The 22,500-nt window shown below is 46.0% G+C and overlaps 3 protein-coding genes across 5 annotated transcripts in view; 1 reads left to right on the forward strand and 2 right to left on the reverse strand.

Annotated features, from left to right (window-relative positions):
• The window catches only part of tram2 (translocation associated membrane protein 2), a 12,518-nt gene extending 11,827 nt beyond the window's left edge, over positions 1-691 (forward strand). Inside the window, exon 11 of the mRNA XM_058391179.1 lies at positions 365-691. Within this exon, the coding sequence (XP_058247162.1) occupies positions 365-441 (77 nt within the window). The 3' untranslated portion in view covers positions 442-691. The remainder of the gene's footprint in view (positions 1-364) is intronic.
• Positions 692-3,354: 2,663 nt separating this feature from the next.
• On the reverse strand, positions 3,355-9,485 carry efhc1 (EF-hand domain (C-terminal) containing 1). The gene is made up of 10 exons (XM_058392900.1): positions 9,271-9,485; positions 7,894-8,115; positions 7,524-7,811; positions 7,295-7,444; positions 6,243-6,435; positions 5,818-6,038; positions 5,576-5,716; positions 5,262-5,475; positions 3,662-3,817; positions 3,355-3,543 (listed from the first exon to the last, which is right to left on the reverse strand). Exons 1-10 carry the CDS (start codon positions 9,331-9,333, stop codon positions 3,518-3,520), a joined length of 1,674 nt encoding a protein of 557 aa, XP_058248883.1. The 5' UTR covers positions 9,334-9,485; the 3' UTR covers positions 3,355-3,517.
• A 534-nt stretch (positions 9,486-10,019) lies between these two features.
• The window catches only part of LOC131354867 (protein eva-1 homolog C), a 67,469-nt gene continuing 54,988 nt past the window's right edge, over positions 10,020-22,500 (reverse strand). For all 3 annotated transcript variants that reach the window (XM_058392945.1, XM_058392944.1, XM_058392946.1), the window contains 3 exons: positions 14,805-14,942; positions 14,418-14,618; positions 10,020-13,053 (listed from right to left, as the gene is read on the reverse strand). In XM_058392945.1, the coding sequence (XP_058248928.1) occupies positions 12,680-13,053; positions 14,418-14,618; positions 14,805-14,942 (713 nt within the window). In that variant the 3' untranslated portion in view covers positions 10,020-12,679. The remainder of the gene's footprint in view (positions 13,054-14,417; positions 14,619-14,804; positions 14,943-22,500) is intronic.

Here is a 22,500-nt window from a genome sequence, read left to right on the forward strand (position 1 = left end):
ACAGGTCAGCTATACACACACACACACAAAAAAACAATAGGAGGATGTTAGAGACAGAGAGAGGTGGACCAAGAGAGATAAAACAAGAGACAGAGTGAGGAGAGAGTGAGTGAGTGATAGACAGCAAGAGAGAGAGAGACAAAGACCAAGACAGACAGACTGACAGAGAGAGAGAGAGAGACAGACAGACAGAGAGAGAGAGAGAGACACCTGACTCCTCTTTGTTGATGATGAAGACTACATAATGTTTAGGTTGTGTTTATAGGTGAGTGAGACACACCCTGCTCTGTTACACCACACACAAACAATACCTGCTTTCTAAAGTGTGTGTGTGTGTGTGTGTGTGTGTGTGTGTGTGTTGCAGCTGGTCACCATGAGAACGGCGCGCTCAAGCTGGAGAACGGAACATCACCTCGGCTGAAGAAGCTCAAAGCCCCTTAACCCCGCCCCCTTTCTTTTTTTTTGTTGTAAGGGACAGGAACAGGAAATGGATCGGTGGTTTCCTGTTCTGATCAAACAACAGACTGAGGGTGCTACAACATTCCATAGAGGACGTGCCATCCGAAAGTATTGGCACCTTCGGGGGGGGGTAATCCCCCATGTTCCCTCCTTTTTCTTTTTTTTTTTTCTTTTGTACATCATTATCAGTATTTGTTTCTCTCTCTCTCTCTCTCTCTCTCTCTCTCTCTCTTTCTCTATATATATATATATATATATATATATATATATATATATATATATATATATATATATATATATATATATATATATATATATATATAAAAGCATTATTTCTCTTCCTTCTGCCGCTTTGCATCAATCCGCAGCTTCCTTTATTATGTCCATCAATCAAAAGCCATGTTTTGTTTTTGTTTATGAATCCGTACTGTATCACCAGCCCTGGGGATCGTGAGAATACGGGCCTATGGTGGCCTGGGAAGGACATCCAGAGTGCAGGTCACCCAACCTAATGGAATGTTATTTTGGGGAGGTGTTTTTTGTTTTGTTTTGTTTTGTGAAGTGTGGGGGGGTGGTTCTTGCATGTCGTGACTTTTTCTCGATCGCAATTGTCTTTAAAATCGGTCTGGTGAAGAGAATCATGGGATACGTGCCCAGATTTATGAGCAATGCTTCCTCATGGCAAGCCTTTGCGTTATAAAATGCAGCTCAAGTCGGATCCGCCTTCTGATTGGTTCTTCTCAGGAGCACAGGCTCCGCCCCTTACTTCCTGAATGAGGTTTATAGAGTAAAACTCCGTCGAAAACGACGCTGCAAGCTGGTTCGGTCAAATTTCGTTACCATGACGACACCTTAAGCGTCTGTAAATGATGTACACGTTACCATGACGACACCTTAAGCATCTGTAAATGATGTACACATTACCATGACGACATCTTAAGCATCTTAAATGAATATGCACTGCTGTTTGTTAAACCGAGACGTGAACATTAACATTATAAAACGTTAAAATATGAACAATTCATACGACAGCCTGAGGTACGAGGAGGAGTCGAGCACCTAAAAAAAAACTTCTGTTGTCTCATGTAACCGTTGTATCGATGTTTCATTTCCTGTAACCGCACATCCCCCGAGTGCTTTATTTATTCATTAAGGCTCAGCATGTCATCCGGTTATATTTGCATTGAATGTTGTGGAACAAGTCACTTCCTGTTTACTCCGAGGTTCTGCTTTTTGTTTTCTCTCCAAGGTTAAAAAACCAGAGAGAAGTACAAAAAAAAAACCCTGCAGCTTGTCATGTCACTGAGAAGCATCAATCCCTCTGTCCTGAAAAGCTTACCCGCCTTCTACAAAGCTCTGACACTGGAGACTCCTTCCTTAACTGTAAATGTTCATATATGTAGCATCCTTCATACATCAACCTGTGAAAGAGCTGTTTAACCCCACGCTACTGATCTCACAGAGCTGCTGTTCGGAGAAAATCTTCATCTGACCAATCAGGATTCAGCAGCGCTGTGATGTCATTCGGGAATAATTAGCCTCTTAAATTTGATTGGTTGTTGTGGAAAGGGAAATTGTGGCGTCGTAATAAAGCGTTCATGTAAGATTCGTGGCACGACATCCACGTCCACCCCTCCTGTCCAGACGCCCGACTGTTACGACATGTTTAATCTGAGAATGGAAAAAAAATTGTGAATATTGTGTTTCTTTTTGTGCATGTGATCCGGTTTTCACAAATCATGATAAATAAATACGTTCTTATTTAACACCTGGTTGTTGTTTTTTTTTGTGGGATTATTGTGAAGAATGTGAGTCGGCTTTTTGTATTAGAGCGGAGACTGTGAGTCAGGCCAAAATCTGCCTTTACATGAATGTAATATGGAGTTGTCCCGCCCCTTTACAGCTATAACAGCTTCAGCTCTTCTGGGAAGGTTTTCCACAAGGTTTAGGAGTGTGTTTATGGGAATTTTTGACCGTTCCTCTAGAAGAAGTGCATTTGTGAGGTCAGGCACTGATGTGATGATGAGAAGGTCTGGCTCGCAGTCTCCTCTCTAATTCATCACAAAGGTGTTCTGGACTCAGTCAAGTTCCTCCACACCAAACTCACTCATCCATGTCTTTATGGACCTTGCTTTGGTCACTGGTGTGCAGTCATGTTGGAACAGGAAGGGGTCATCCCCAAACTGTTCCCACAAAGAGCATGAAATTGTCCAAAATGTCTTGGTATGAAGCTGAAGCATTAAGAGTTCCTTTCACTGGAACTAAGGGGCCGAGCCCAACCCCTGAAAAACAACACCTGAACTCAATGATCTGGAGGGGTGTCCCAAAACTTTTGGCAATAGAGTGTAGATGGCCAGTTTTCTCTTGCTAGCTTCATTATTCCAGTGCAGTACTAGAGCACACCACCTTCACCATTAACGTTTGTGTACATACTCTTTACTTAATACTTGTTTACATCATATATAATTGTATATCCTGCCTTGATACCTGATGACGCCTGAGGCTCCCCGTGACCCAAGAATAGATCAGATAAGCGGTACAGACAATTAAATGAAATGGAAAATTTTATGAGAACAGGAATGAACTTGTTAAGAGGTGGTTCAAGTGGTTAAGGCTCTAGGTTGGTAATCAGAGGATCAGGGTTCAAGCCTCAGCACCACCAAGGTCCACTGTTGCGCAATTGAGTAAGGTTAAGGCCCTTAACCTTCCCTGCCCCTGTGCTCTGACCACAAGTCCCTCAGGGATGTGAGAAGAAAACAATTCCACTTTGCTGTGATGATAATAAAGGCTTCATGCTTTCAGTTCTGCTCCTTCTTCTAAATAGATTAAAATATGATGATGCTTAATATATAAATGATCATTGTGCCATAAGAGGAATGTAACACTTCAGGAAAATTTAATATAATAAGATATGAGAGATGACACTAGTCTCTAAAAAGGCAAAACTGAAGAATATAGACACTCACAGTAAGGTGGAAAAAAGACAAATGTACATGTCGTTTAATAAAGAATGAAGAATCTTCTTCACACAGCTATGAAAAGGTGAAGGCTGTGGTCTTCAGGAGGAGTGTGTAAGCTCTGAAACTGTAAAGAGAGAGAGAGAGAGAGAGAGAGACTTCCTGTGACATGACACTGAGTCAGGTATGATGGATTGCAGATTGCTGATCTTTGTTCTTTCTTCAGCATTTTGAGGCAGGTGTACCTGAGAGTGGGTTCAGACTCGAGGCCTCGTTCTTCCCCAGAGCTCTCCGGACTGAGGCGAGGGTCTGCTCCGGGATTCTCTCCTGTTCTGCCACCGACTCGAGGTAATCCAGTACGTACTGATCTGCGTCCATCAGAACGAACCGCCGCCTGAACACTGAGGCATAAAGTGAACGTGGTGAACAATTCTAAATGTATTATCACAGCCCTGCTAATACTGGAAAATAATCCACTTCAGGATGTTAGCAGTGCCTCTGTTTCCTCACACCACCATGCTGCTGATTATTCTACTACACTTCTCCTGCACACGTGTCTTACACCCTGCACACGTCTTACACCCTGCACACGTGTCTTACACCCTGCACACGTCTTACACCCTGCACACGTGTCTTACACCCTGCACACGTCTTACACCCTGCACACGTCTTACACCCTGCACACGTGTCTTACACCCTGCACACGTGTCTTACACCCTGCACGTGTCTTACACCCTGCACACGTGTCTTACACCCTGCACACGTGTCTTACACCCTGCACGTGTCTTACACCCTGCACATGTGTCTTACACCCTGCACACGTGTCTTACACCCTGCACGTGTCTTACACCCTGCACACGTGTCTTATACACTGCAAATGTGTCTTACACCCTGCACACGTGTCTTACACCCTGCACGTGTCTTACACCCTGCAAACGTGTCTTACACCCTGCACACGTGTCTTACACCCTGCACACGTGTCTTACACCCTGCACGTGTCTTACACCCTGCAAACGTGTCTTACACCCTGCACACGTGTCTTACACCCTGCACACATGTCTTACACCCAGCACACGTGTCTTACACCATGCACACGTGTCTTACACCCAACACACGTGTCTTACACCCTGCACACGTGTCTTACACCCAACACACGTGTCTTACACCCTGCACGTGTCTTATACCCTGCACACGTCTTACACCCTGCACGTGTCTTACACCCTGCACACGTCTTACACCCTGCATGTGTCTTACACCCTGCACGTGTCTTACACCCTGCACATGTGTCTTACACCCTGCACACGTGTCTTACACCCTGCACACGTGTCTTACACCCTGCACGTGTCTTACACCCTGCACGTGTCTTACACCCAACACACGTGTCTTACACCCTGCACACGTGTCTTACACCCAACACACGTGTCTTACACCCTGCACGTGTCTTACACCCTGCACACGTGTCTTACACCCTGCACACGTGTCTTACACCCTGCACGTGTCTTACACCCAACACACGTGTCTTACACCCTGCACACGTGTCTTACACCCAACACACGTGTCTTATACCCTGCACGTGTCTTACACCCTGCACACGTGTCTTACACCCTGCAAACGAGTCTTACACCCAACACACGTGTCTTACACCCTGCACGTGTCTTACACCCTGCACACGTGTCTTACACCCTGCACACGTGTCTTAGACCCTGCACACGTGTCTTACACCCTGCACACATGTCTTAGACCCTGCACACGTGTCTTACACCCTGCACACATGTCTTAGACCCTGCACACGTGTCTTACACCCTGCACACATGTCTTAGACCCTGCTTAATCTGCTTGATTTACCCTCCACCGTTGCACCGATGGCAAAATCTGCTGGTCCGTAGTACTCGGGGTTTTCCACCGTACTTCCCGGTTTGGGAACGCGCGTCTTCTCCAGGAATTTTCCTCCGATGATGCCTGAGTTGCGTGTGGGTTTCTCAAAGATGCTGATCATGTCATTAGACAGGAAGTAGTAGAGGATGAAGCGCCGGCCCTCATCCTGAGGGTTCTGGGAGTCCTGCAGCCAGAGGAGAGACTTTCACTGCTTAGTGCTCTGTTTGTGTCTGTTTGTGTGTGTGTGTGTGTGTGTGTGTATGTGTGTGTGTGTGTTTTCTCACCAGCCTGGCAGCGTAGCGCAGCACTTTGTGGTCATTTTCCAGCAGCTTGATCAGGTCTTTCTTGGGTGGCTCAGGAATCAGAGTCAGACAGTTTTGGAGAGAGTCTTCAAGAGACCCGAAGCCATTGTATGGCGGGATCACCTGTGTGTGTGTGTGTGTGTGTGTGTGTGTGGATAAAATGGAACACATTTTTATAGCCATAGTTTACCAAAAAGTATAACTGTATAAATGATCATCTTTACCCTCTTGCTCTCTTTCTCGGGCTTTTTCTCTGGAGGGAGAGGCTTGAGCGGGATGTCAGGGTGATGATGCTCGTAGTACTTCTGGGTGAACTCATCACAGTCATACAACAGGAAGTGCTTCCCCATGAGCGTCAGCTTCTCCCCGAGCCGGAAGTCCTTTGGAGAGTAATATTCATCAACTTCATGTGGAGTCAATTCCAGAACACAGCTAGGGAACGGTTCTGAGAGAGGGGGAGAGGGAGGGAGAGAGAGATAGATGGGGGGGGGGAGATATGGGAGGGAGAATAGAGAAAGGTGTGTGTTAGTGTGTATGCACATGATTGGATAGGTGTGTGTTGGTGTGTGTTCTGAGTTTGTCAGGTGTGTCATGAGATAAGAGTGTGTGTGTGTATCTGAGCAAATGTGTGTGTGTGTGTGTGTCTCACTGCAGGCTGGTTTGATGTTTTTATGAATCCTCTGTCTCTTCAGTAGCAGGGGAAACACATCTCTGCCGCTGTTGGGCTCGTGAATCTCACGGATCTCCACCGAGTCGTCCACCAGATAATACTGTATAGATACAGGCCTCTTCTCACCATACAGAGAGTCCAAGTCGTCCAGCAGAGCAAAGAACCTCAGCACCTACACACACACACACACACACACACATCATTTTCCTGCTGTTAGTATTTCCAGATTCCCACATCAGCGTCTCTTGGTTTTTATCCAAAAACATGGACAGTTTTTTTAGTTTTTCCACAGATGCAGTGTTTATCAGTCTGCCTCAGTCCCCCCTTTTGCTGCCAAAACAGCCCTGACCCATTCAGGCATGGACTACACAAGATCTCTGAAGGTGTGCAGGATGTTAGCAACAGATCCTTTAAGTCCTGTAAGTTGCTCCATGGATCGGACTTGATTGTCCAGCACCTGGGCACCCTGACTGGTCTGCGGCTATGCAGCCCTGTACGCAACAAACTGTCCAGCACTGTGTATTCTGACCCCTTTCTATCAGAACCAGCATTAACTTCTTCAGCAGTTTGAGCAACAGTAGCTCGTCTGTTGGATCGGATCACACGGGTCAGTCTTCTGTCCCTACGTACATCAATGAGCCTTGACCGCCCATGACCCTGTCTCCAGTTCACCACTGTTCCTTCCTCAGACCACTTTTGATAGATACTGACCACTGCAGACCGGGAACACCCCACAAGAGCTGCAGTTTTGGAGATGCTCTGATCCAGTGGTCTAGCCATCACAATTTGGCCCTTATGGTCAAACTCACTCAAATCCTTACGCTTGTCCATTTTTCCTGCTTCTAACATCAACTTTGAGGACAAAATGTTGACTTGCTGCCTAATATATCCCACCCACTAACAGGTGCCATGATGAGGAGATTCTCAGTCTTATTCACTTCACCTGGCACTGGTCATAATGTTATACCTGATCAGAGAATATCTCTGAGTACTGGAGCACATATAATTTTGTGTGTGTGTGTGTGTGTTACCTTGCGGTCCATAGTGAGAAACTGGTTGAGGTGATCGTATTCTGATGGTGTAATGAAAGTGCGTTCAGGCTGAGCTCTGTGGGTGGTGTAGGGGTCACTGGGGGTCGCTTCAGGGTCATTCAGGACTATCCCCTGACTCTCCATGAACTCCTACACACACACGCTCAGATTAAAGAAGGAAGTTTGTGAAAGATCGTAGTGACGTGTATGATCTGGAGTGTGTGTGTACCTGAGTGAAGGCGTCGCAGTGTGTGATTCTGTACACGGTGCCGTACACACACAGGTCCACGGCGAGGTTCAGGTCTTTCCAGTGGTAGTGCTCTCCACGCTCGTTCTTGGGCAGCCGCTGACGCTTGAGCAGTTTCCCCTGCGGGATTCCCGAGTTTTCCACCTCGGGCTCCAACACACACATGCTATCATCCTCCAGGTAGTAATAAAACACCACGGGGCGCACACGCCAGTGCTCCTCTGCTGAGTGCAGCACCTCCTGTTGGAAGTAGCCATAGAAACGCAAGACCTGGGGAAAGGGGGCGAAGGTCAGAGTGTTACAGGGTCAGGTCATGTCTAAACTGAATTGTGATGAATAAAGCCTTCATTACCTTCTTGTCGTAGGCAGCGTGGGCCGGGATGAAGTCGAGTGGAGGGGTGCGTGTGGACGTGTCGTACGAGGTGATGGGGGTTTGGATGGAGAGCTGGTTCAGCTCGTGATGAAGAAGGTTTTCGGAGCTTAAAGGCTGCTGGCCAATCCCCGCTCTGGGCCGGACGGGGAGAGCGTAGCCGTTCTTATAGGATAAAGTCTGCGCCCTGTGGAAGGCTGACCTCTGCGTGGGAATAAAGTGTGATTATTAGACTGTTTGATTTCAACTGATCATAAACTAATCATGTGATTTGAGAGAGTTTTTATCTGTATCTTCTCCTCTGGACTTCAACTCTCCGAGTGACCGGCGCGCAGCAACACGGTGCCGGCTGTTTTGTTTACTCCAGAGATGAGCTGACCGCACTGCAACCGGACGCCATTGTGCACCCTACTTTGTATCGGACCTCAAACATTTAAGTAGTTTCCCCTTGGGATGAATAAAGTTCTCTGGATCTTGAATAAAAGATTACGTCCGCTTGGAAATAATGCGACTGCTGAAAAATATCCTTTAAAATATCCAGAGCGATTGAAGCTCTGCGCCTGGACATCAACACACCCGGACATTCTCCTTCTACCTTTTTGTGAGTAAAGAGCACGTGACCGATTTGCACTTCCTTGGTCTTTGTACGTTCTCTTTGTAAACACTGGGTCTGTAGCTCCGCCTACGTCACACGTGACCTTATGGCGTGATTACGTAGTACGTGGTGTCGCGGACGCGCATCCCAGAGCTAGACGTGTTTAAACAGTCTACAATTTTTTATTTTTATAAGAAACTAACTGATGGTGTGTCTAGACAGGAGCCTTCTTCCTGGGCTGGGATGGAGGTTCAGAGCTCTGTGAAGCTGCATTTAAACTGTATTCTGGAAGCTCAGTCTCGGGGGCACCATTAAAGTCCACTATATGGAGAAAAATCCTGAAAGGATTTCCTCAAAAAAACATCATTTCTTTACGACTGAAGAAAGAAAGACATGAACATCTCGGATGACGAGGGGGTGAGGACATTATCTGTAGATTTTTATTCTGGAAGTGGAATTCTCCTTTAAGTGCAGTATTTCTCTCACTGTTTGAGACGATCAGACAAACGCCTTTTATTATTATTATTTAAAATTTTGTAGGAAAAGAAAAACATCATTCTGTCCAATGTAAGTTTGTTTGTTTATTTATTTATTTATTTATTTATTTATTTATTTATTTACAGTTTTAAAGGTTTGTGCAAGTCTTGCTGTAACTCTAGGGAAAGGATGAGGATTACGGTTAAGGGTTATTTATTTTTTACATTCTAAATGTTAGATAAATAAAATTATTAATTAAATAATTAATGAAACATTAACTTTCTCACCGTTGTGTCCCGGAATGTGTTTCCTGGCAGGAACGGGAGCTCGCGCGTGGTGTTTACAGACATTATACACCTCTAATTTAAAAAAAATAGTTCAAGTAAATACTTTAAATAAGTCTTTTTCTCTCCCCTTACTGTTTAATAAAATAAAATAACAACTTTAGCTCCCCTGAGTCTTTTCCGCTGCGCTAACTAATGTTAGGTAATGCGTGTGCCGCTTGTGGTAGCCATAGTAACGGTTTCCATGGTGAATGTATTACATCGGCGCGACATACCGACTCGTCAACGGCGGCGCCATCTTGGATGGGTCACCTTTCCGAGTCGGGCTAATTGATTTCAATTTGCTTCAAAACCAGAGAGGAACGGGTCGTTTAGACAGATGTGAAGCTTTTACGAAGCGCATTGCGCGTGCGTGTGTTACACTTTTGAGAATACGGTTGAAGTTCAAGCGAGTTGGTTTATTTCCCGCACGTCCCACCATTGATTTACTATTAATCCTGTCCCTTTCCAATATGGCGGACGCCTTGACGCTAGCAACACCGGCTAATGCGGCATTTATTAGTGTTTGTTGTTTTGTTAGACAATGTAATTTAAGAACATAAGAAAGTAGGGACTCTAGCCGCGAAAGCAATAAACCCAGATGTATTAGTAAAATCCTGAAAAACAAACTAAATGCTTTCTAACTTAATACTCATGCTTTTCACCAGCAGATGGCGTGCTAAGCTTAAAAACAGACACAAACTGACGCCACAAAAAGTTTGGAGTTTATTTATTCCAAGCACAGGTAAACATTTTGGTTAATGCATTTAAGGCACTGGTTTGCAGGTAAAATAAAAAAAATAAAATAAATTGAAACAGATTTTAGGGATTATTTCTGACTCCCAAACGGATGGTAGTGCACTCTGTAAGGGTTATAAAATAATGACCGGCTTCAGTACAGAGCTCCTTTCAGCTCCCTACTCCCTGTATTTGAGCGCTAGAGGAGAACATGCTTGCTGTAGCCTGGCTGGTGTACTACACGTCCACTGGAGAGCAGGGTTCAATTCATACGTGTAGAGCAGTAAGGACTGCAGCAGGCTGTGAGGAAACCTGGTTTACTTCATTGTTGTGTTTGTGTGAATTTAGGTGAAGAATGACGTGACCCTTGTACATCACTAACGTGAGCGATGATGCTTGGATTTGAGAAACGGTGTACTTATTTAGGGTTATGAATTGTAGATGCTGTTTTTCTACACTGCATCACTACAGACAACCAGAAATGCACTTTCCCCTCATCTCCAGCTAATCCACGGTTCTGGTATCAGCACCTCCAGGTTCTGATTAGAGCTGACTGGTCCATGTCCGTCTCTTCATCTGCACTAAGTGCTTTTGGCATTAATGTCGCTTGGTTAATTAAAACAAAACAAAAAGCTGTTTCCACACGACGTCCTCTTTGGCCATGTTTGTGTTTAGCTGTATGTCTGAATCAGTGTTCAGGATTTTTCCATTCATGTTTTTTTCCCCTCATTTACACGTTTAAGGCAGATGGAAACGTCCACACCGACTGTTCCGCGCCGCTCAGGGGGTTTCTTTTGGCTTCTCTCGTGTTGAAATGGTGCAGTGGAAAAAAACAGCCTGCTTTATCGTTTCTTCTTACACACACCACTTCACCTGGTACGAGGATCTCCATCACGCAGCCGTCGGTTATATCATAACCTGCTCGAGGTACTCGGGTGACCGGAGTCGAACAGATATGGGGGGACAAAAAAGAAAAAGAAAATAAGGTGTTGGTGACAGAAATACACTCGTGACAACTAGAGATAAAAAAGGGGGCGGAGTTAGAGCGAACACTTGTTCGAATATCCAGTCAAATCTGCTCCTTGTTCCCTTTAGAACACGAGGGACTGTCAGTGACAGGCTCAGAAACCTGGTTGCTATGGCAACAAATTAGCAACATGGTGTTACTGCTCTCACGTTACTTTTGGTAGCTTAGTGGCTAATACGTTGGACTATTGATTAGAAGGTGGTGAATCCCAGGTCCACCAAGTGGTCACTGCTGGGCCCCTGAGCAAGGCCCTTAACCCTCAATTGTATAAAAATGAGATAATTTGTAAGTCGCTCTGGATGAACGTGAGAAATGTGAATGTTTTTGACCGGCTGGGGGGGCGTGTAGCCTGTCTTTAACCTGTTGCCATGGTTTCAGTGGGTCCTCCAGGCTAGTACGATATTCGCGCAAGCTAGGTGCAATCCGGTCACGTGATGGCTGAAAAATATAAAAATGTGTGTGTGATGTTTTGTGTAAACAATCGAAGCTTCTAGTGGAAAGCACATGGAGTGTCAGGGGGGAGAACAGAAACACCCCTCTGTATCTCGCGGAATGGTAGCTGCTGAATTTTTCTTCTTTTCTTTTCATTTCTGTGACATCACTTAGCCCCACCCACTTTGCATTCGTAACAGTCGCTCTTGTTCTGTTGCTAGGAAACCGTCGTAAAATGCCACGTCGCAGGAAATGTCACGCTACTTGATGTCCGGCGTACGGAATAATGCACGTGACCTTCCTTTCTTTTTTTTCCTTTTGTATAAAACGTCCTGTTCAACAACAACAAAAAAACCCCATGACCTCTTTGAGGTTTAAAGTCCGGAAAGTTCTGCAGTAAAGAACGTCCCGTTTTCTTTAAGAATAAAAAACCGTAAGGATCGTTTAACACGGAAACACTCGGATTACATCCCTGAGCTATCAAACACGCGCACAAAAAACAAAACGCTGCCATGGTATAAAAATACATCATAACTATTCAGGGAACAATACAAAATATTAAATATTCAAAATATATACTTTATAAGGGCTGAGATGAATTCCAAGCATTTCTCTCTCACTATATATATATATATATATATATTTATATATTTGTTTTGTTTTTAAAAGTTCATAGGCAGCACCATTTCCCCGGCTGTAGTAGAAGGTGCATCCAGCATGAAGCGTTCTGTGGTGGTTGTAGCTAGTGAGCCAGCTAGCAAACAAACACGCTCAAATGCACGTCTTCTCAATTAATGACGCTTTCAGGATCATCAGGAAATGGCCACAATGCATCGTTTCTACCAGAGAGTTCCTGATAGTCTTTACACCTTTAGTCTCGTCCTCTACAGTCCCGCCTCCCAGCCTGACAGGCAGAAGGAATGGACCAATCAGAGTTCTGGAGCTCCTTATTCAGTCTTTCAGAGCTGCCCAAGGCTAGTATTGGTAAAATATCAGCTGCTGTCCTCCACTTGGACTACGTCTCTCGTTAGCTTTAGGAAGTGGTCATATTGGCCTGACCGTTGACCTCAGAACAGTGAAGGGTAAAGTGTTAGCAGGTGTACGCACACTTTCAGTGCGAGGTTACGGTTTGTGATCTCTGTAAAAATAAAGAGAGTATTTAATTCTCTGTGTGTTTTAGTAGTAGCGGTTGAGGCTCCGTGTTCCCGGGACGTCAGGCTGTCCGTTCATCCAGATCTCGCGGATGATTCGCTCCCGCTCCTCCAGTCGCTGCGCTCTCTCCAGCTCCTCGGCCGAGGTGAACACGTTGGTGTTAAGCGTGCGCTCGAAGCGCCGCCGTCGCCGTGACGACAGGTCTGAGCCAGAGTCCCAGTCTGAATCGGAGTCAGAGTTGGAGTCCGAGTCGGCGGGGCGAGGCCGCTTTTTCGCGACGGCTTGCCGCTGTTTACACTCCGTCCGGCAGGAGATCTGCACCACCAGTGCGAAGAGTGTGAGGAAGAGACCGACACACACACCACACATGAAGTACAGCGCACAGCGCTCTGGGTGCTCTGTGGAAACACACACACACACACACAAACACACACACACACACACACAGTCAACAGGTACGAAAGGAGTGTATTTTTGTTTCAGCTTGAGGGAGGGAGATAGAGGGAGCAAGAGAGGAAGATAGGGAGTGAGTTAGAAAGGGAGGGATGGAGTGAGGGTGTGAAGGAGGTAGGGATTAAAGATGGGTCTTCAGCTAATTTATCGTCCCTCCCCTCTCGCCCACCCCTCTCACCCTCTCACCCCCTCTATAAACCCACCCCTCTCGCCCTCTCACCCCCTCTATAACCCACCCCTCTCTCCCTCCCACCCCCTCTATAACCCACCCCTCTCTCCCTCTCACCCCCTCTATAACCCACCCCTCTCGCCCTCTCACCCCCTCTATAACCCACCCCTCTCTCCCTCTCACCCCCTCTATAACCCACCCCTCTCGCCCTCTCACCCCCTCTATAACCCACCCCTCTCTCCCTCTCACCCCCTCTATAACCCACCCCTCTCTCCCCCTCACCCCCTCCATAACCCACCCCTCTCGCCCTCTCACCCCCTCTATAACCCACCCCTCTCTCCCTCTCTCCCTCTCTATAACCCACCCCTCTCTCCCACTCACCCCCACTATAAACCACCCCTCCCTCCCTCTCACCCCCTCTATAACCCACCCCTCTCTCCCACTCACCCCCTCTATAACCCACCCCTCTCGCCCTCTCACCCCCTCTATAACCCCCCCCCCTCTCCCTCTCACCCCCTCTCTAACCCCCCCCCCTCGCCCTCTCACCCCCTCTATAACCCACCCCTCTCGCCCTCTCACCCCCTCTATAACCCACCCCTCTCGCCCTCTCACCCCCTCTATAACCCACCCCTCTCGCCCTCTCACCCCCTCTATACCCCACCCCTCTCGCCCTCTCACCCCCTCTATACCCCACCCCTCTCTCCCTCTCACCCCCTCTATAACCCACCCCTCTCGCCCTCTCACCCCCTCTATAACCCATCCCTCTCTCCCTCCCCCTCTCTCTATCACCCGCCCCCATCGCCCTCCCCTCTCCCCCACCCACCCCTCTCTTTCACCCTTCCTTCTCCCCCACCCAACCCTCTCTCCCTCCCACACCTCTTTCCCTCCCACCCATCCCTCCCTCACCCAACCCTCTCTCCCTCCCACGCCTCTTTCCCTCCCACCCATCCCTCCCTCACCCACCCCTCTCTCCCTCCCACCCATCCCTCCCTCACCCACCCCTCTCTCCCTCCCACCCATCCCTCCCTCACCCACCCCTCTCTCCCTCTTGCTCTCCCACCCATCTCTCCCTTTTGCCCCCCTCCCCTCTCTCCCTCTTGCCCTCCCCTCTCCATCCCTCTCCCTCAGTGTGCACATTACCAGTGATGTAGGTGTAGGCAGCGAGGCCGTTGCTGATGAGCGTCATCTTTTTCCTGAACACAGTGCTGATGGCAGGATTTGGGTCTCTGGGCACCGTCTCTGATTTGATGTCTCTTTCTCTCTCTACTTCCTGTCCAGGTCGGTCTTCAGAATCAGTTTTTTTCTCGGAGTCAGAGTCAGACTTCCCTCGCTTAGATTTCCCTAAAAAAAAAGATTTCAGTTGAAACTATCAGATCTTCTGTAATCTGATATCATCTAACCGGGGCTTACATACACCATGTGTGTGAGAGATCTGTGTATGGGGATGTGCTCACGGAGCTTGCTTTTAAAGCTGGAACTCATCCTGTAGACCAAAGGTCAGAGTTCACACGAGGTCACAGTCCTTACCTGGTGCAGGGACAGAGGTTGCGGATGGGTTCCCGTCAGGGGGTGCGCCGTCTCCAACCACGTTGGGATCATGTGGTTGGGAAGGGGGCGGCGCAAAGGAAGCGGTCTCGACCGAATCCTGCAGGAGCTTGGTAGGAACTAAGAGAGAGAGAGAGAGAGAGAGAGAGAGGGGGAGAGGAAAGAGAGAAAAGATGATTCAGACTTAGATCATGTTATGTTCCCAAGTATCAGAGATCACTTCCCAAAAACCATCATTCCATATCACACACTCACACAGAAACCATTCACCACACTGCTTTCAAACTCAGCATCTGTGATGTGGTTGGAAAAACCACCACAATTCTGTCTGCCAGACACACACACACACACACACACACACACATTCACAGTCTCTTTTATCGTCTATAAAGCAGTTCTGGCCAGGATAGTGCAGCAATCAGCAATGACATTCAGTCAGGCAGGCATGCGCGCGCGCGCACACACACACACACACACACACCATTTATCTAACTCTCTGTAAATAAACAGCACCAGATTTAACATGACTGAGTTCAGACAAAATCTTGTACATCTCTTTCTCTCTCTTTCTCTCTCTCTCTCTCTCTGTCTCTCACACACACACACACGATTTGATGTGAGGTGAGAGTGGGCACAATAAAGAAAATAAACCCTGAGATGAATGATTACTGATGCTGTCTGATCTAATCATCTTGACACACTAATCACTATAATCAGTGTGTGTGTGTGTGTGTGTGTGTGTGTGTGTCGGGGGTCTAATCATGGGGTCTGAAGTTCAGCTCCTGATTACAGAACACTGATTGAGGCTAACTGGAGGCACATGGCGGTGTGTGTGTGTGTAGGTGAATGTTGTGTGTGTATAGGTGTGTGTATAGGTGTGTGTTTGGAGAAAAAGAGGGACACGTAGTAAAGAAGGAAAAGAAATAAAGTGAAAACGTATAGAAAGAAAACAGAACAGAAAAGAAAAGAAACCGGGAGGAAAAAAAAACGAGCCATAAAAAGTTTGGAAAGAAAACAACTGGAAGTTAAATAAACTAAAATGGTGATCAAACTGAGGATAAAAAAAAGAAAGAAAGAAAAAGGACAAGGGTGAAGAAAAGAAAAGAAGTGTGTGTGTGTGTGTGTGTGTTGACTCTGGCCCAGTTCTGATGAAATTCTGGCAAAATCCGTCCCCATAATAAAGACATCTAATTATAACTATAGAGACAGAATAGCATATAGTGTGTGTGTGTGTGTGTGTGTGTTATTAAAAACTTGAGCAGCGTCTGGCTCCAATCATGAGCCAGTTTGAACATGGCACATGGAGTCGAGTCCCAACTAAAACACTGAAATGATTTACATGAACATGCTGAAAAGCGTGTGTGTGTGTGTGTGTAAGTAAAACTGGCGATATGTGTGTGTATTTTATATCGACGGATTTACTTACACACACACTTTTCAGCATGTGCATATATAAAACACACACACACACACACACACGATTGTTAAATGAAAATGCCACAGCTCTAAGCAGTCAGCTCATTTGCATATGGGCGGAGCTTAACATGTGACATCACAACTAACAGCAATAATGTACAAATCCCGCTCATGTGTTTAAATCCTTCACCTTACTGTGTGAGAGCTGGACAGGTTCGAATGCTTAGATGCTGTGTGTGTGTTTGTATAAAGTGTGTGTTTCTGGATGCAGATGCATACATATCAGACCACACGTGTGTGTGTGTGTGCGTGTGTGTGTGTGTGTGTGTGTAGGGGAGAAAAACCCTGTAATTCTCTTTTAACGACGCGGATCGGGTCTCGTGGAAAATAAGATGCCATACGTATTGCACCGCCCCGCCAATCAAACCGCATACACACCCGCTAGCATGTCGTTTCTGCTAACATTAGCAACGTGCTACACGTGTGTGTGTGTGTGTGTACACGTTTACATCGGCTTGATAAAAAAAATAAGCTAGGTGACTGAAGTTGGCTTTGACACAATATATATATAACAATATATAACATTCACTGTTCAAGCCACAAGTACACTGTTGCCAGGCAACCGGGAAATACATAAAAACAGAGCTCACGGGCAAATAAGCAAGTTAGCCAAGCTAGACACTAGGAAAACTAGCTTAGCAAATTAGCATTTCTGACCTGAAATGAAACGAAACTGGGGACGGTTAGGGTTATTAAAGAAAGTTTTCTCTCTCTCTCTCTCTCTCTCTCTCTCTCTCTCTCTCTCAAGCTGCAGCTTTCTATAGACCTCAGCTGCTCAGAGAGAAGCATTCATTCCCACCAGAAGAATGACACACACACACACACACACACACACACAGCTGCTCTCTTAAACAGCCTTTAAAAAAATACAAGCACTCTGGTATTCATTAGCGCACACACACACACGCACACTTTCAGGAGAATTTATGGCAACACGTAGCTCATAGTCTACCACTGTCCATTATTCACTCATCTTTTCTTTTATTCTGTCGCTCACACGGCACACCGACGCATCTCAGGGACACGACTGCTAACTACTCCAGCGCTAATCTCAGCCGTGACTCCACCGCCACTGCGCAGCTCACACCTAATCTAATCCATGCTAATCTAATCTATGCTAATCTAATGAGAGTACCAGCTGAGTGCAGTGATGTGTTCTCATTCCGTAACAAACACTGCTGTCTGTTTCTCATGGCTGGGAGGCGAATGGGATTCCTTCGTATCACGGGTGGGGTCATCCAAGGTCAAAACACACCGAAAGGAGACGGCTATCTGACGTGCCGCGAAGGGATTTAGCGGCCGTTCATGAAACTTGTAGTACTGTAGAGAGAGAGAAAGAGAGAGAGAGAGAGAGAGAGAGAGAGAGTGTGTGTGTACATATATATGAGAGTAATGATGTTAGTCGTCTTTTTTATTTTAGGGACCACAAAGTAACCTGGAACTGTGCTGGGAGTGCTGGGAATTGGATGAATGCAATTCTGGAAATGTCTGTGAACAGAAAACCATCTCTGATGTGAAATCCCAGTAAATAAGAGTGGAGTCTTGTGCTAAACCAGTTAAACCGGCCGAAAGCTAATCCAAGTCTGCGAGGTCACATATGAAGGCCGGACGTTAGGGTTGGACATTAAAGGCAGACGACTGAAACATTTCTGAGTTTGGGCACAGCAGCTGTCAAACACTGTAGGCAGATAATACCATCACACACACACACACACACACACGCCGCTCTCACGCGAGCTGAAGCACAGTCCAGTGAGGCGACGGCCGGTCCGGGGCTCTGCTGAGGGGGTTCCAGTCAGCAGGTGGGCGGGGTTTGTGATGGTGTGTGATGACGTGAACACGCTTTGTGTAAGAGTCCTTCCAGCTGCTAATATTAGACCCGCCGCTTTAAATAGAAAGCAGACGCCCTTTCTCCTGCTCGCCTTCACACAGCTGTGTCCGAGACGCCGCCAGACACGGACCCGACATTCCACCGTCTAACTCCTGGAGGGGAAAACAAACCGGCAATAATAGCTCCGCTACTGTAAAGCTCTTCAGTTCATTACCATGATCATCTACAGGAACACTGCACTGACCTTCAGCAGCTCCTAAATTTCTTCTGCTTATGATGGAAAACATTTGGGAAAGTTTCAGACTGGTACGGAACGCCCACACTGGAGACTCCTTCCATACACGTTACACCAGCAAAAGAGCTGTTGCTATGGAAACAATGTATAACAGCAAGCACGTGGATGTATAATACTGTGCTGCTACCATCAGAGCCGCTGTTACTGAGAATTCATCAATACCCTCTGACCAATCAGAACTAATCAACACCTTCTGACCAATCAGAACTAATCAACACAATCTGACCAATCAGAATGAATCAACACCTTCTGACTAATCAGAATTAATCAGCACCTTCTGACCACTCAGAATTAATCAGCACCTTCTGACCAATCAGAATGAATCAACACTTTCTGACCAATCAGGATCGAGGATTGGTCAGTGCTGTGGAGTATGTAGAAAATAACACTGTTAGTGAAGTGTAAAAGCTGAGTCAGTGTAGTGACTCAGAGAAAGTTTTTGGATATAAAGCACATTGGCGTCCCTGGAGAGCGTCCTGGTCCTCCAGCTCGTCACGCTCCGTCCAGCACACCACAAACAACCGGTCAAAATCTTGCTGCTCCGCCCAGGCTGCTGTTCATGACCACTTTTTTTTCCCATGATGCAGCTCAAGGTCTAACGCTCCATTCGACAGAGTCTTGCCTTGTAATCGACCCCGTGAGGAGGACAAGCACCGTTTTTCACAACTCAGAAACCTCCAGGTCTCCCACCGCTATTTACGACCTCGGAGAGTCGGTGATACGCTCGTAACTCGTATTTACGGTGATTCCGATACGCACACCAAGGCACTGTAACTTAAATGTTGCTCTTTTTTAAGTTTGTCAGAGTCCAGGGACAGATTCTGTTTCTAATGAGAACAACAGACGCATGAAGTCGGTCGGAAAAAGCGCAATCAGAGCGCCAGGTAGACAATAAATACCCCCCCCACGCTGATCTCCCCACACACACGCCTCCATTACTGCAGGAATGCTGGAGGAATGCACTCCAGGGATTTCCAGCCTGATTCCCACTTTACGTCTACTCCAGCACCGTGAGGTCTGTGGAACCGGACTCGCCAGCGGTTAATAAACTAGAGCTGGGTCTCGGATCTCACGCTTCCACACCCCTCTACTGCGCTGTGTAGGGTAACTAGCCTGAGGAGGACGAGAAGAATGTGGATGATGCATTTATTCAACACCAAAAAAACGAATGCTACGTAGCTGAAAAGGGGGCGGGGCTACCAGGCGCTGACACCGGATGAGTAAAACATTTTCAAGATGGCCGATGATAAATGTCTTTTACATTAGTCCGTGCTGAGCGACTTATTTTTCACCAAATCACAGCATTCTAAATGCTAAAGCTAGCAGCGTCGCATTCTCCATCGTCTGGGAAACGGCTTCGACTTCCTGTTAGTAAAACAATAACGCTAGTGTTCCATCTGAGACGATACGACCCTTCTAACATTTATACACTAAACACCAGAGTACACAGAGGTTCCTTAACTACGTCCCAAATAACACACTATACACATACACTGGGCATTATCACTCACACACACACACACACACACACACACACACACACACACACACACACTCATACACACTCATACCAAACTGAATACATCACAGTTAATCAACATGAGTGGAAGAAAGGAACAATAGCTGCAAGAAGGAGAAATGAGAAAGACAGAGAGGGAGAGAAAGAGAGAGAGAGAGAAAGAGAGAGAGAGAGAGAGAGGAAAAGAGAAAGAGAGAGAGAGAGAGAGAACGAAACAGAAAGAGAGAGAGAGAGAGAGAGAGAGAGAGAGAGAGGAAAAGAGAATGAGAGAGAGAGAGAGAGAGAGAGAACGAGACAGAAAGAGAGAGAGAGAGAGAGAGAGAGAGAGAGAGAGATGAATATTTGCTGTGGGATCTGTTTGTGAAACGATAAAATGTCTGAAAAATAAATAAACTCGACCGGGACAATCACTTGTTTGACGTCAGAAGGCTGAGCTGGCTGTATGTGTGTGTGTGTGTGTGCTTTATAAATAGACTCCCATAGTAAAGAGCCAATCACAGTGAGGGATGACGGGGCAGATGGACGTCTCACGGTGTTTGTGGAAATCATCACTCTTCCTGCTCCATGTTGCACCACTGAACACTGTGTGAGCGTCCTGACCTCGAGTGACCTCCACTGACCGCTGAATCTGTTGTGGAAAACCGGACCGAAATACACAGAAGCCGGAGGAGGATTCGGCCTTTTATGGCCACTGAACAGGACGAAGGAGGAAAAGTATCTGATGAGATCATCGTCAAAGGTCCCGGAGCCTGCTGTGTTAAAGCAACACTCCAGGCTGAAAAACACACCAGATATCTCTCACATGTTTGCAGTTAGGATTTCAACACGAGTCACAAAAACTGAAAAATCATTAACGTCGTTAAATCCCAGAATGCAATGGGTTTCGGCGGAGATTACGGAGAGTTAGCGGTGTCTGAGCAGAACGTACAGATACGGAAATGAGATTAAAGCGCCGCTGCATCAGCTCTCTATCTCCACTGTCCATGTAAACTTTATCTGAATATTAATACATGAGCTGTTCAGGGTGGATTTCTTTAATATCTGGCAACCCAACTCTTCTGAATTAAACAAAGCCCTCAGGAGAGACGCTTTTTTTTTTAGCATAAATTAGCTTTAAAACAGATTCAAAACTGTTGGCACCCGTAAGACACGTAGCGCTCGATCTGATCTACTTCTCCAGCTGCTGTTTAAAACATCTGTAACGTTCCACATCCATCCAGGAGGAGAGGAACGCTCCAAAAGGAAGTCCTGCTCCGATTTATTAGCTGTTTAGATTGTTACTTCTGACCTCCTTTATTTAGAGATGGCTGCTTCTCGCCCCTTATAAGTCTCTCCGCCTCACGAAGTTGTTCTACGCTACGCTACACCGCTCGCTGTCCTCGACCACACCAAAACCTTTCTGTTTATTCATCTCGGAGCCTGAGAGAAATAATAAAAACTCGTCCACAGAAAACCTCGGAGCCAATTAAACGGCTTATTGCAAACAAACTCCAGGCTGTAAACACGTATGTGTAATTAGGAGGCGACTGCTAATTTAAAAAAAGAAAAAAGAAAAAGTGAGAGAAACACCAGCAAACGTAAAACATGTGTGTACAGTAAAACTGAAACAGCCGGCTCCTCCCTCTCTCCGTCTTTTCTTCTGCTTCTCTCCGTCTCCCACTGCGCCGCTCCTTTAAGGAGATTTACGGTTAATCGCTCGCCGCGGTTTAATGCGCCGCATCAGATGTGTGCAATCTGGATCCTCCAGTGTTCACGCCGTCAATGTGGTTCTGTTTACGAGCGTGTGTGTGCATGTGTGTGCGCGTCACTACACACTGCCTTCCCTCCAGCAAATCCTCCATCTATTCCTGACAAATTAACTTAAACAGCCAATAAAAAGCTCCACATGTTACAATCCCAAACCCCTCGTCTGCTTCCCCTCTCGCTCCCATTTTCAAATCACTCCCCTAATGCCACCCGACAGTGACACGTGACCGGGGGAATCGCCCTCCACGTGAAAATACAGTATATACATTTAATAAAACCAGAGCCGGGGCTGGAGGGGGCGCCAATACTTTTGCAACAACGGGTTCGGAGGTTCCTTTTCAAGGATTCGGGGTGTGTACGCTTCTGAGACATCGCGTCTTAATTATATATAAATACAGTCATGTCCAGAAGTATTGGCACCCTGTCAGGAAGGGGTGTGTGTGTGTGTAAATATATAATGTAAAATAAATGTAAATGTATATCAATCATCCTTTACATATACAAGCTAATTAATTCTTGGAAAAAAATAAGTTTAATATAATAATAAAAAATAATATTTAATAAAATATTATTAAAATATTCCTGATGAGGTTTATCGTAAGAAAATTTTTTCTAAGGTGGGGAAAAAAAAAAAATATATATATATATATATTTTATTATTATTAAAAAAATATGTTTCTTGATGAGGCTAATTTTATTCTAAACAAATTTTTTAAATGCAAAAAAAACCTAAACAGCAAATATATTTTAGTTTGATTAATATGAAGTACTTAAATAATATAAAATAAATAAATAAATAAAAAGTTTATTT

This window comes from Hemibagrus wyckioides, linkage group LG06 (genome assembly GCF_019097595.1).
Source record: "Hemibagrus wyckioides isolate EC202008001 linkage group LG06, SWU_Hwy_1.0, whole genome shotgun sequence".
Classification (NCBI taxonomy): Eukaryota; Metazoa; Chordata; class Actinopteri; order Siluriformes; family Bagridae; genus Hemibagrus; species Hemibagrus wyckioides.